Below are 14092 nucleotides of genomic sequence, written 5' to 3' on the forward strand. Positions count from 1 at the left end.
GATTTTGAAGAATGTTCTCTTCGCTAACGTGGGTAAATTATAACTTTTTTTTTTATATATTCAGGACAAGGTATCATATGCTATTGAGATAGAGGGAAAAGAATACACAATTCATCTAGAAAAGAACAAGTAAGTGATGAATATATTACTAAATTTCATTTACTGTGTCAAAATATTAGTTCTGAATCTTGAGATTGGTTAACAGAGGTAGAGTTACATGCAGACTCTGTGAAATATGTGGAAAAAGACAGTGAAAGTAGATTTAGTCACGCAGGCTTGGCTATTGGCCAGAAATGTTGCTGAATTCCTACAACCCTGGTGATCCCCTTTCAGTAAAGGAAGCAGTAGTTTGCTCAAAAGGGATCTTGGGAATCATTGAAATGACTCTTTCCTTTCACATCTAAAAATAAACAAACTGAGCTATATTTCAAGTAAACATTTTTGCTTTCTCTTGGGTTTTGTTTATTGTTTTAATTTTTTTCCTATCTCAGTAGTGTCAAATGAGGAAGCTGACTTTATATTCAAGTCTTTAATATACATAACAGAGAGAATGTAGAGGTCATATTTTAATGTATTTTTAATCTTTTAAAGGATTTCTGGTAGCAACAGTAAGTTATCTATCTGGCAGTTTCTCTCTTACAGATGCCCTCCAAATAAACCAAAGAGACATAATTATTTAAAGGTATAAGCCCCTGGGGATCACTTTCTGCCACTCGCCAAGTCCCTGACCATCAGGAACGTGGGAATTAAGCCTCAGTGCATCAATGGATTTACCAGTATGGATTGGCAGTCTTAATCATGGGAGAGTTTCCCAATGTATTTTCTTCCAGAACCGTGGAAGAGAAGTCATGTAACAGACTGCTGCAATTTTCCATCTTCTGCATGAAACTCAGCACAGTTTGTTTTCTGTCACTTGTTTTATTTACCCTAGATGAGGTGGTGATTCATTTTCATTAACTGGCCTGCCATTCTAGTATCTTTGATTTTGCTGTAGGGAGATTATTCCTAATGAGTGCACCATTCCTCAGTTGAGTTTTTGTGTTTTTTTTTTTCTTTTGAATCTGTTCCTTAATTGCAGCTTGTGTAATTATGACAATTTAGGTGAAGATCTGTCATCTTACTGCCCTTACATTGTGTCATAGACATTTCATGATATTTCTGTTGTATTCCTTCTCCTCTTCCCCTTTCCTCACAGAGGATTGCTGCCAAAAGACTTCACAGTGTATACCTATAATAAGGAGGGGAAGTTGCAATCTGAAAAACCAGATGTCCAGGTAGGATTTCTTTCTTTTTATACTTTTACTGAAGACAACTTGAACATTGAGCATCTGTAATTTGATGGAGTCATGTTAACAAATTGATAGTTTATTTTCTACTTGTTGCAGTATTCTGGAAAGAACCTCTGATTTTGGATGTGAATCTAGCTTGTAGCTTTTCTCAGTTATCAAATACCTCGTTATCTGTCAGTGATGCTGTCTTGTCATAAAGTGGAGTGTTTGTGTACTTTTCTGGACACAAGTCCTGTTTCTTATGGAGAACAGTACACACAGAGCAGAACAGCTGTCTGGAGGTTGTCTAATGACTGAATATAGCATTTACTTTTACATACAGTAGTCTTTCAGACTGGTCCACAAGTTGAAATGAATGGTTAGTTGGTTGGTCTGTCCTTTCAAATTTGCAATACTGTGTTTTAGTGACTAAGAATTGTGGAGGGTAACAGACATCCATTAGCTCAGAAATTTGGGAGCTGCTAAAAGTAGATGTTATCAAGTTTGTAGAACCTTTGAGAGGGGGGAAAAAGCATTTCTCAGGAAACATCTTACCTATGCATCTCAGTTCCTGAGATGCTTGTCATCTGTGTAGCACTGGAATTGTTCTATTAAAAAACATTTGCAGCCCTCTTTTCCTGTATAAGCAGGCTGCTTTCTAGGTTGCCTTTGAAAATCCAATTGCTTATGTAGAATAAGAATAGTGTGATATGAAAAGTATGAGTGTGTTCCTGATATCTTCACTCTTCCTATGTATCAGCGTTGTTCCTTTGAAAGGGGACTGTTAGTCATGTATGATTCATAAGGTCTTATTTTAGCAAATGGAGCACTGAAGTCGACTGAGTATTTACTACTTAAGAAAAAGCAGCTGACTGAGTAAGAGTAAAAAGACTTTTTCAGCAAGAAGTCATGAAAGTCACAATGGCCCTTAAGGATTATTGTATGCCCTAAGTGCTTTGTGAGTTCGCTGCTGGAACAACAGGTGATGTACCTGACCCCTGCAGTAATGTTCAAAAATGTACTTGCTGGAGATATTTGCCTTGTACTAGCCACCTTTTCTAATTTTCAAAGTTTATTTATACAGAGGACAGAATGAAAGTATTCTATCTTCTCAGGGCTAGTCAGGGATAATAGTGTCCAACTGAAAAGTTTGGGCAACTCGGTGTCTGTAGATGAGGGTAGCAGATGTTGGTCTTTTTCTTGACAGAGAGAGGTTACATACAAATCAAATACATTCTCCAGAAATGTTTTCTAGAGGCTGAATGATGTGTTGGCTCAAATCAATAAGGAGAGGCTAGTCTTAAAATATTTGAGGCAGGGTGGAGGAAAGAATTTCAAAGTAGGATGGCTTAATTTCAAGTTAAGAAATCCAGTCTCTAGATAATGCTTCTGAGCCCTGCTTGCCTAGTATTATAACATGTTAGCAGTGCAAGCTCCGACTCCAGCTTTAGGATAAATATGTGAGTAGCATTTTAGACTGAAATCAATAATCAACCACTGGCCCTGTCAGATGTGAAGAGCATCTGCCTGTACAGTATAGGAGGCAGGAATCCAGTTTGAGTGCTAGACAACTGGCATCTTGATTAGCTTCTTTATATATAAATTCTTGTGGCACTGTGTGAGGAAACTCTTAGATGCACACATTAGGAAAGGAAATGCCATTACATTATGGTGCTGCTAGAGGCAAGTTTCAAGCTATAGACTGCAGATTAAGGGCATGGTGTAGTTTTAACTCTAAACATGTTATTCCGAGTTTTGTATTGTATTGTTGAGCTCTAACTGCTGCTGATCAGTAGCAGGCTGGGCAGTTACCAGGGTGTGCATATGTGCATGCTGTACGGGTGTAACACATCCTTATTTTCCCCTGTAGGATCACTGTCATTATCAGGGATATGTGGAGGGGATTCCGGATTCTGTTGTTGCTGTCAGCGCTTGCTCAGGGCTCAGGTAGCAGAACTCTTCTTTTGTATCACAGCTGTCATGTGATTTTTAGCAGCTCATTGAACCTGAAACAAAAATCCTGCTCTGTTTTTAACTATTGCTTATCCAGGCTGAAACTCATTGACTAGAGCCAAACCGCTATAGTCTATATCTTTGTTCAGTCTTTATTCAGTATCTTTTATTAATAAAGAGTTAACAGATATTTGCAGAATGATTTAATAAGTTGATTAATGCAATCTGACATCAGAGTCAGTTCTTCGTCACAGTTTTGTGACATCTGCCAGTCAGTTGTTCTTTGGCATAATTTTTGACTTATTTTCTAATTTGGCTAGAGAGCCACTACAAATAACTCATAACTAATACAAAAACCCAAACTGGAGCATATGTTACAAAATTGGTCATAAAACTTATACACTTCAAGTATGATTGGGAAACTTTTCTACTTTGGGGTAATTTCTGTATCATTTGGATCATATTTTGTTGCGTTGCCATGTCAGACACCACAGTAGCGATATTAATTGCAGTGAAGCATTTTTGCTTAAGGCCTATGATTTAATTTCTCAGACATTGTGAAGACTCTTGTGAAAATGTTTAATATGCTGTATTTGTGAAGGTCCTTTGCAATGAAAGGCTGTTTTCAGGCTTAGTGAAGCGTATTGTTTTGTAAGGACTGAGGTATAGATATGCCTTTAGTTATTAAAGAATAACTTCCTCTGTTTTACCATAAAAAGCTGTGTAACTATCCTTTGTGTTTAATATAAGAATTTCTCATGCGCTACCATATTAGGGGGTTGGTGACAACAGAGAACATCAGCTATGGGATTGAGCCCATGGATTCTTCTTCTGATTCCAAACATATTATATACCGATTGGATAATGTGAAGAGAGAGCCTGTGATGTGTGGAGTAACCACTGAAGGCCATGAAAGGGAGCACACAGAGGAAAATCAGTATCCCAGTATGACTCAGTTGCTGCGTGTAAGTGCTCCACCGTTTTTTTCCACGCTGCCCCCTATAATGGGTTTTTTGAGTGTTCAGCTAATAATATAGAAGCAGCTTAACAGATTTCCTGGGGCTTAACACATACCTAAAGGTTTCTGATTCAGAGGGTTTTCTACTCTGCTAAAAAAAGCTCAGTAGGTATATCCTGCCTCAACAATATGGTTGCAATTTCTTTCGGCTTCCACACACAGCAATGCCAGTTCAGTGGCCGGTTAGGTTGTTCATTGGCAGAGCTTGGGCGGGGGGGGAGTTGCAAGGGCAGGAATGCTACTCTTTTTTGCACAGGCTTATTAATAAAGTATTGCAGCAGAAGCCAGCAGAATATTGTGCAGTGTATTCTGTTCTCTTAACCATCAGAATAACATTTTGCTTTGAAGATGTCCCTTGCTGTTGATGTTTGTCTGTTAGTACCTTTCTGCTCTTTATAGAAGTGTATGCTGTCTTTCTGAAGAAACTTGTGTAGAAATCAAAAAGATACTTTGCTTATAAAGCACTGAAAGTCCTTGTATAGCTCAATTTTAGCATAAAACACTTGCAGAGGAAATAGCTGTTGCTTTGTTTATGCTCCTTGGGTTTGGCTTGTTTTTGTCTTGGCACAGTGTGCTTGGATGTGCCTCTTTAACCACTAGTGGTATCAACTGAAATATGATGATGCAATGATGAATTTAGTTTGCACTTTAATAAACTTGAGATTGTCTAAAATTCTTTCTTCCTCAGAGAAAAAGAGCTGTCCTACATCAAACAAGATATGTGGAGCTGTTCATAGTTGTGGATAAAGAAAAGGTAGGGGCCATGTCTCTTTCCTTTCCCTTTTCCCCAGGAGATCACTTGAAAAGCCCTTCAGTCTTCATTACTACTGAATGGATTATTGAAAGACGGTGGCACTAACCTAGGATATGCAGATATGCTAAGCTATAACTGATAATACGTGTCCTGTATAAAGAGTGAACTGTCAGGCATTCAGAGTTTCTATCAGCAAAGATTCTAATAATGCAAAGGAAACACATGGCAAAAACTTTCTTTCCCATTTTCTCTTGAATACAGCTGAATGTCAGCAACAAAGGTGCTGTTTTCTTGATTAGCATCTTCTAGGCTGGGTTCAAGTTCTTGTCTTCTAAGACTGGCAAGAATGTTTTTTGTGCCATTTGTCTTAAAATATTCTTTTCTCTTTTTTAAGGCTTGTCTGTTGTCTCTTCATGATCAAGTTTCTTTTTCTTGCAGTTCGAAGATTTTGGGAAGAGTGAAACAGAAGTAAGAGAACACATGGTGCAACTGGCAAACTTCCTTGACAGTGTAAGTTAAAGCTACACTGAGCGGAAGTGGGAATGATGCTGTACGCAGTAGACCTTCAGCTCTGTTTCCTTTTGTAAACTTCCACCTTGGAGTCTGTTCTGTTAGCACTTTGATCAGAATGAAATAAAGCCTTTTATAAAGCTAGGAGCTAAACTTGTTCCTTTAGCAATGATTTCGAACTGAGACAGAACTGAGAGTTTCACTTGAGCCATATCTTATCATTGTGCTGAAGGCAGTGCCAGAACCGCAGGTACTTATAAAGTGATGGCAGTATTTATTGACTATAGATTATGGTGAATGCATCATTAGGAAAGCTTTTTCTACCCTTAAATTAATCCACAATTATCATACTTAAAGCAGGAATCAGTTTGGAGAATCCTTATAACCTGTGTTACATACAGTGTCAGGACAAATTATTGCAATAGTTGTGTATGCATAAAGGTTACAGGAAGAACTGTCCTTCAGGTTGACTGTTTCAGAAGATACCATTCGTCAGGACTGAGGCTCCCTTTTTAGGTATCTCCCCTTAAATAAGGTGGCCAGTGTGGCATTTAAGCATTGATCCCATAGCCAGTGAAAGTATAACTTGCAGGGAAAACACGTGCTGTTGATTGGAATTGTATACCAAACAGAAAAATTAGATCCTGTCAATGTGATACACAACATAAGACCATTTATTCTTATATCACAGTCTTCAGGAATATTTCTCTCTTTCCGCTCTCTCCCCTCCCCCCCAACAGATGTACATCATGCTGAATATCCGCATTGTACTCGTTGGTCTAGAGATCTGGAAGCATGAAAACATAATTAGCACAGATGGAGGTGCTGGTGATGTGCTGGCAAACTTTGTACAGTGGCGAGAGAAGAATCTAGTTATGCGTCGAAGACATGACAGTGCCCAGTTTGTTCTGTGAGTTGCAGTTCTTTCCTTTTGACTTCTAAGAAGTATATTTTATTCCTATTTGCTTAGCTGCATTCTAGTATCAAAAGCAACAGTTGTAATTCAGCAGAGAATCCAATGTAATCTGAGGTGTTTTATGTACTTGTGGAAAATGTTCCAAGTCGAACAATTTTTAAGAACATTCTTCTGATCCTTGAATTTGATGTCTGCCCCCTCTGATGGATACATCACTAAATAACAAATCTTTGTCTTGTCCTGTATGTCATGCAACTTTATATTTTGTATTGTATAAAGCTCACATCTGAGTAATTCAGATAAATTTTTGTCAGGTCGTATGTTGCTTTGTCTTGTAATCTAGGGCTTCTTCACTTGAAAATGAGCATAGATCTGGTGCTGAGCATTGCAGTTTAATGGAGCAGAAGTTGTTTCTGCAGTTGATGTCCAGAAGCTAGTTACAAGGTTTGAGATTTGACATGTGGCATTAATCTGTCTTTCCCTACTTCCTTAAACTAGCATAGAACTTCCCGAACTGTCATCTCTGCTCCACTTCCAGGATGCATGTCTCCTGTGCACTTCCTCCTCCTAAAGATAATGCTATACTTAGGAAGTCACTACCCGAAGTATGAGAAAAGCCAAAGGTGAGAGCGTTCTCTCACAGGGACAAAAGCCCAACCTGCCCTTGTGCGAAGCAGAAACTCACCTTCCTGCAGGAGTATAACAGGAGCTCTTCCTCCTCTGAGGCAGAACAGCAGCTGATGCCAGTGTCTGGTGTTTCAAGACAGTGGCTCCTTCTGAGGTCAAAACGTAATAGAAACTGCTGCCCTGTACAGGGAGAACAATCCAGGCTTCTTACTGAGTCCATAGGTCTTGCCCATGCAGAACCTCGTCGCTGTTGCTTTGAGCAACTCGGCAGGCAGCTTTCATAATGTCTAGGAAGTGTGCTCCAAGCATGTTTCAAGAATCTGAAAAAATGTTCATTATATTTCTACTCTTTTATACAATGTAAAATGTGATATGTTGTGCTGTTGCACTTAGGCTTTGATACAGGGGCTGTGTAGAAACAAAGTAGGAGTAATGTATAGAATGTCTACAAGGAAAGAAGTCTGTGGAGTTTGGTAATAGTAAAAAGGCAGCTAATCCCTAACTTAAAGTAAGTGGTTTCAAGGAAGAAGAATTTAGCTTTGTATATTTACGGGGAAGATGTGGAAAAAGGTTGACTTTTTCTCTATAAACACTTGTCTTAATTTAAAAGAAAAAGAAAAGCCATAAATAAAAAGATAAAGCTGAACTTATACAGAGAAACGTGCGGAATGAACAGTAGCACTCATAGCAGTGCTTCTCTTTTTTAGTGTTTAAAAACTGGAAACATTATTTTGTGCCACACAAGCACTAGCGATGCACTGAGTGGCTTTATGGATGTACCGTGCAGTTTAAAGTCTCGTGTATTGCTGTACAGTTAGGATGAATGATTTTTCCTCTCTTTCTCTCAATGTACTTTAGGAAGAAGGGGTTTGGTGGAACAGCTGGAATGGCCTACGTTGGAACAGTGTGCTCCAAGAGCCATGCAGGAGGGATTAATGTGGTAAGATATCATTACTGATCCTGTGACTGTAAACAAAATTAAAATATTGCACTCTGGAAGTCTTCCCAGAAAAGCAGAATCTCTAATAGCACAGCTCAGGTGGCTTAATGGTGGAATACATTGTGGTCTCCTGACAATTTTTGGCAACACCATGAAATAATCTGGTTCATGACTTTTTTTTTTAACATCTCCTGCATCCTCTCCTCAGCATGCAGCACTCGTGAGGAAATGGTAGGATTTCTCTTCTGAGATATTAAGCACTCCTGCCTTAGGGGTATGTGAGAGCTATGTACTCATCTGAAATCTGTCCTCAAGTGTCTGCTTGACCTACACATGTTAGGAACTCCTAGAAGAGTGTTGGCTGACTGCCCTCTTATGTGAAATTACAGGGCGTTAATGAACTGAATTGTTGATTTCAGATAACTGGCAGTCACAACAATCTTGTTTTCTTGAATGAGTGACAGAAGTATTAGGATTGGAATTTGCATGTTTAAGAAAGGAGGTTTGGGCTGGTGTGAAGAATTCTAGTTTTTGTGCTAATGTTGCAGCTGCTGCTACCTCCTCACACAGAACAGGGTCAGGTGTGTTTGCTGTCACCAGTGTAAACAGAAAGACTGTACAATAGTAACAGCTCCAGTAGATTGCTCTGAATCCAGTGGCAGTGATGGATGCTGTGTGTCTTTCTATATAGCACATGTTTCTAGGAGTCGCACAGTGACTTTGTAGCAGTGAGAGCATTCTTATTTCTTGAAGATATGCGAATGGAGAGATTGCTAGTAGTAAGTAATAAGTAGTAGACTCTTTCTCCATATTAGCTGCCCACTATTTTGTTTGTTTGTTTTAATCCTGTGTAGTTTGGAAGAATCAGTATACAAATGTTTGCATCAATTGTTGCTCATGAACTTGGACATAACCTCGGAATGAACCATGATGATGAAAGAGTCTGTCACTGTGGAGCAAGCAGTTGTATTATGAGCTCTGGAGCATCGTAAGTAACTTTGACAAAAGTGAAAGCGTATCCAGAAGGTCAAAATCCCCCACATATATACTTATTTTAAAAGTCACCTTCATCTTGAAAGTATCCTTGCAAACAGTTATGGAATGCTTACCATAGGCTCATGACGAAAGCAAATGTTAACCTTGCTTTACAAACTGAGGAAATGCTTGTGGCTTGACTTGGTGTAAAGATATGCTAATGTTCTCTCCAGAGGATCTAGAAACTTCAGCAGTTGCAGTGCAGAAGACTTTGAGAAGCTAACTCTCAACAAAGGTGGAAGCTGCCTGCTGAATGTTCCAAAGCCTGATGAAACCTATAGTGTCCCGTTCTGTGGGAACAAGCTGGTAGATGCTGGTGAGGAGTGTGACTGCGGTTCACCAAAGGTTAGTGGGTTGCTTTTTACAAATGGGGTTGGATAACCTTGTATGCTTCTCGCTGGAGAGAGAGAGAGAGAGAGACCTGTGCATTAATGAGGGAGTGATTTCTTGACACTCACAGCACTTTCCATTCACAGGAATGCGAGAGTGATCCTTGCTGTGAGCCTGGCACTTGCAGGCTCCGATCAGGTGCTGCATGTGCTTATGGTGACTGCTGTAGAAACTGCCAGGTAAGAGACTCCAAAAATATTACTTGAAAGTGTTATTTGGTGGTTGAAGGAAGGAGAGCATTGGCCTAGCAAGCACATCTGGGTGAGGAGCAGTACATGCCTGCTCTGGGAATTGCCATGCACATATACGGCACCCACAAAAGGCTTCAGCTCAATGCTCATTCTGTTGGGGTCTACTGTGGATTGGGTGCAGACTGTTCGCTGTTATAAGGTTTGTGTTTTCTGATGCATTTCCCTCCTCCTATCTCTCTTAGTTCCTTCCTGGAGGGACAGAGTGCCGGGCAAGTAACAATGAGTGTGACCTTCCCGAGTACTGCAACGGAACTTCCCAGTTCTGCCAGCCTGACTTCACCGTTCAGAACGGTCACCCGTGCCACAATGAGGAAGCCTATTGTTACAACGGTGTTTGCCAGTACTATGATGCACAATGTCAGGATATCTTTGGCTCAAGTAAGGAAGACCATGGTATTACAATGTTTCAAGGAGACATATCTAAAACACTGTGTTTATTTAATATTTATTTAGCTTTTCTCCTGTAACAAACATCAGCTGGCTTTGGCAAAAGATTTAAAATGGTGGAATTTATGGTTTTGCCTTCACACGGTCTTCCTTTGTTACATTTAGTGGTTGTGCTGATGATTTAAGTACTAACTTTCTTGCACTGAGCATTCCTATTAGAAAGGGACTTCCAAATTACAGAGCTGCAAGGAAGTCGTGAAGACTTGTCAAACAGTATAATTGACTTGTGTGTTAAGAGACTATTTTCTGTCTCTTCTTGCTTAGAACCTTCTAATATTGACATTTTCCCTCGTTTTATCTTTTTGGTCAAGCTCTACAGCTATCTGTGCTGCAAGGAAAAAAGCTGGAAGTGTGGCCAGGATAACTGGGCTTGGGAAGGGAGATGTGGTGATGATATGAGATGCTTCTATCTCTTCTAAATTCAGTTCCTCTCTGTCTGTGGGTTGGACTGTTGTTTTCAGAAGCAAAAGCTGCCCCCAACATTTGTTTTGCTGAAGTGAATTCCAAGGGTGACAGATTTGGCAATTGTGGTTTCCACGGCCATGACTACAAGAAGTGTTCCAGCTGGTAAGTTCAGCTTGATGCATCAAGAAGTTCCTAAATGTATCATTCAGAATTTTAAGAATCCTTACTCAAGTGCTACAGTATTCCTTGGAACATTATAGCAAGTGTACTGGGGAGAGACACATTATTTCATAATCTGTCCTCATTTACAACATATATGTCATTCAGATCCAAAGTGAGATGACTTAGAAAAAAATCTGTTATAACCTAAGAAATAGTTACTAGCAATTAACTCAAAACCCTCACACTTATGCATTTGTAAGCTTCATTTGCTTTATATAAAGTTAGATTTTATATATGTATATAATCTAACTTTATCTTGCAAGTAATAGTTGAAGTGGGTATAAATGTTCAGACAGTTTTTCTGTAGCTGGGTTTGAAGCTTTTGTGCTTGTGCTGCAGTTCCTATGCATGCAGTGTTCTGTTGTGTCAGGACGTCTATGCAGCATGTATTCAGGGAGGGTTTGTTCTTGATATCCCATCGTTGTTTCTTTTTATCCCAAGGTCTACAGAGTGTCAAATGGTTTTGTTTTCTTTAATGTGTAAAGATCACAGAAGCATTCAGAAAGAAGGGCTAAATCCATGTTCTTGCAGTACTGAAATGATGACCAGCTTTATTTTATTTGTCAAGTTACTTAGATTTTACTTTCAAGTAATGTCTATAATCTTCCAGTAGGAAGAAAAGATTGTATCAAGTGTGTAATAGCCTCTCTGAATAAATTCAAATGTTTTTATGCTGTTCACATGTTGGTGTTGCAGGAATGCCATGTGTGGGAAGCTACAATGTGAAAATGTGAAAACAATGCCTGTTTTTGGAATTAAACCTGCCATTATCCAAACTCCTATCAGAGGCACCACATGCTGGGGTGTGGATTTCCAGCTAGGCTCTGATGTCCCTGATCCAGGAATGGTGAATGAAGGCACGAAATGTGATGCTGGAAAGGTAATTACCAACTGATCAATAGTGACTTCTTCAAGTAATATTTTGCATGTGAATATGATTTTCAGCTATGTTGTTTCACGAACATGTATGACCATTAACTTTTTGATGTGTATAGTTAATGCAAAACTCAGCAGTTCTGTTGGTTCCACACACTGCATAGCACTGCAGTGTGTGTGCAAATAAAAGTCTGAAGCCTTTCATTTACAGAAGAACCAAAAGAAATAAGAATGTAAGAGTAAGATGTGTGTTTCTCTTAATTTCCCTAGATCTGTAGGCACTTCCAGTGTGTGAGCGCGTCTGTTTTGAACTATGACTGTGATGTAGAAAGAAAATGTCATGGACATGGGGTAAGCAATGCAGGAGCTTCCTTTCCTACTGATATTTCACTTAGAATGTTAATTCTGTAAATATGATACAATTTTGGCAATATTTCCACATGTTAAGCAATGTCCTTTTCTGTGAGATCTTTGTTGTAAGAACACTAGATTTCTAGAGCCTATGACTGTGAAATTTATAAATTAGCTTTTTTACATCAAAGGTCGGAGTATGAGCCAGTTGCACTTTAATTGTGCTCTATTGGTAGTGTTTAAATAATAATCTCTTTTGCAGCTATGAAGCCTGTTGCCCTTTTCTGCTTAAGGACTGTAACTAATGTGAAATAAAATAATTGTGACTAGGTATACCAGTGATAAAGAATCTGTAGGGTTATTGAGGATAGCTTTTGCTATAATAAGCTGCTTTTTAGTCCTGTTAATGAGAAAACTACGTTTAAGAATCGGTAAAGAGTAGACCAAAATTAGACAAATTGAGCAAGTTTTAAAATGATGAATAGTAACTTAGCTTTTCTGCCTTGTTTAACTTTGGTAAAACTATCTTTATAAAATGGCTCTGGACAAGACAGCCTATAACATTATTTTTAAAAAAAAATCAGTGAAAGCTCTAAAATAATATATTTTTCCAGAAAGGAGGAATTTCTGATTTTAGTGTAGCTAATGTAATTTGACACACTGCATCTTAAAATAATAATAATAATAAAAAAAATAAATAAAAAAAACATGCTTCTTTAGCAATAGGGATAAATAATCTTTGGAAGCTCATCCAGAACAATGCTGTAGTTACTCAATCACATGAATTCTTGTGGAGAGAGACAGTTTAGCCCACCCAAGGGCTACTTATTTAGATTTGACATGGGAGTTGGTGATTAAAGGTCACCAGTCTGACTGATACGGAAGGGAGAGAACAGTCATAGCTACTGTGGTCTGTTTTAAAAACTAAGAAAACTTAAGTTAATACATTTTCAGATATACACTTGCAAAATGAATGTGGATTTGACTATTCAAATGCATATTGCAGTGAGTTTTCACAACAGCATCTAAAATTCCAGCAACTTTGTCATTGCATGTGTAATGGTAATTCCAAGAAATGCTGTAGCCTTTGAAGAAGACACCTTATGATGTTTTTTTATTCTCGCTACTTCTAGTCAAAAGATGTTTTCTATGGAAATGTGCAGTAATGTGTGGTTTGTTCCCATATTTTTGTTGTTTAAATCTAGGTGTGCAATAACAACAGGAACTGTCACTGTGAAGCAGGCTGGGCCCCTCCTTACTGTGATACAAAAGGTTACGGAGGAAGTCTTGACAGTGGACCTCCTTATAATGGCAAGTAGCATTAAGGCAGCTCCAGAGCTGTGGGCCTCTCTTGCTAAACATGGTGCTGGACTGAGTGCAATTACCTTGAAGCAGCTAAATTCTGGTGGCAGAAGGTGGCAATTAGATTTTCACCAGGTTTCATTGGCAAACAATTCTAGTTAAGGTTTTGGGCTCAAAGTATTGCACACTCCTTCCTTCTGGGATGCTGGAGACCTGATCAAAATTAGCTGTTTCTGTTGCCTTCAGGTGACTTCTGCCACCTTGGACCAAAATCTTTTTGGAGTTCTTTGTGTCCAAGCTGGAAATTGGACCCCTTTCCAATTTTAGACCCAAACAGAACATGAAATTTGGCTGAGGATGTATGCTTATCTGCATATGGAGATGCTGCTTCGTGCAAAGGTGGCAGAAGTGAGAAGTTGTCCTATTTTAGTATCTGTAGTGCATGTGCACCTGCAGTACGGGCAAGACTAACATCTGGCTGAGGAGGGCTAGGGTAACACAGAGCATGTTGAGAACTCATTATTTTATTAACGTTTATTATTTGAGTGCAGTGTTCTTCGTTAGGTAGAAAATGCAAATATATTCCATTCTCCAAACATCTTAAGGTATAGGAGAGAGGCACGCAATAAGGAAATGGGGAGATACAGAGGTTCGTGACGCTATATTGCTGGTGGAGTCTTGGTTTGTTATTTTGTATGGAGGGAAGAGATGGACTGAGGATGGAATTCTGTGAGGTTTTTTTGTAATTTCTCCCTAGGAGTGGCACTTAGGTCAGTGTCTCACGTGGCAAGAAGACATATCTAAATCCAAATATGAAGAGTGGGGGA

At 39.0% G+C, this 14092-nt stretch overlaps 1 protein-coding gene across 1 annotated transcript in view; it reads left to right on the plus strand.

Annotated features, from left to right (window-relative positions):
- ADAM9 (ADAM metallopeptidase domain 9) overlaps positions 1-14092 on the plus strand; it is a 32188-nt gene that overhangs the window by 12921 nt on the left and 5175 nt on the right. Inside the window, exons 4-19 of the mRNA XM_062596677.1 lie at positions 65-129; positions 1196-1274; positions 3139-3215; positions 3997-4186; positions 4928-4993; positions 5432-5503; positions 6244-6413; positions 7905-7986; positions 8841-8974; positions 9195-9366; positions 9498-9590; positions 9845-10040; positions 10571-10676; positions 11433-11616; positions 11883-11963; positions 13169-13274. Coding sequence (XP_062452661.1) covers positions 65-129; positions 1196-1274; positions 3139-3215; positions 3997-4186; positions 4928-4993; positions 5432-5503; positions 6244-6413; positions 7905-7986; positions 8841-8974; positions 9195-9366; positions 9498-9590; positions 9845-10040; positions 10571-10676; positions 11433-11616; positions 11883-11963; positions 13169-13274 — 1873 coding nt within the window. The remainder of the gene's footprint in view (positions 1-64; positions 130-1195; positions 1275-3138; positions 3216-3996; positions 4187-4927; positions 4994-5431; positions 5504-6243; positions 6414-7904; positions 7987-8840; positions 8975-9194; positions 9367-9497; positions 9591-9844; positions 10041-10570; positions 10677-11432; positions 11617-11882; positions 11964-13168; positions 13275-14092) is intronic.

The sequence above is a fragment of the Rhea pennata genome, chromosome 28 (assembly GCF_028389875.1).
Source record: "Rhea pennata isolate bPtePen1 chromosome 28, bPtePen1.pri, whole genome shotgun sequence".
Taxonomy (NCBI): Eukaryota; Metazoa; Chordata; class Aves; order Rheiformes; family Rheidae; genus Rhea; species Rhea pennata.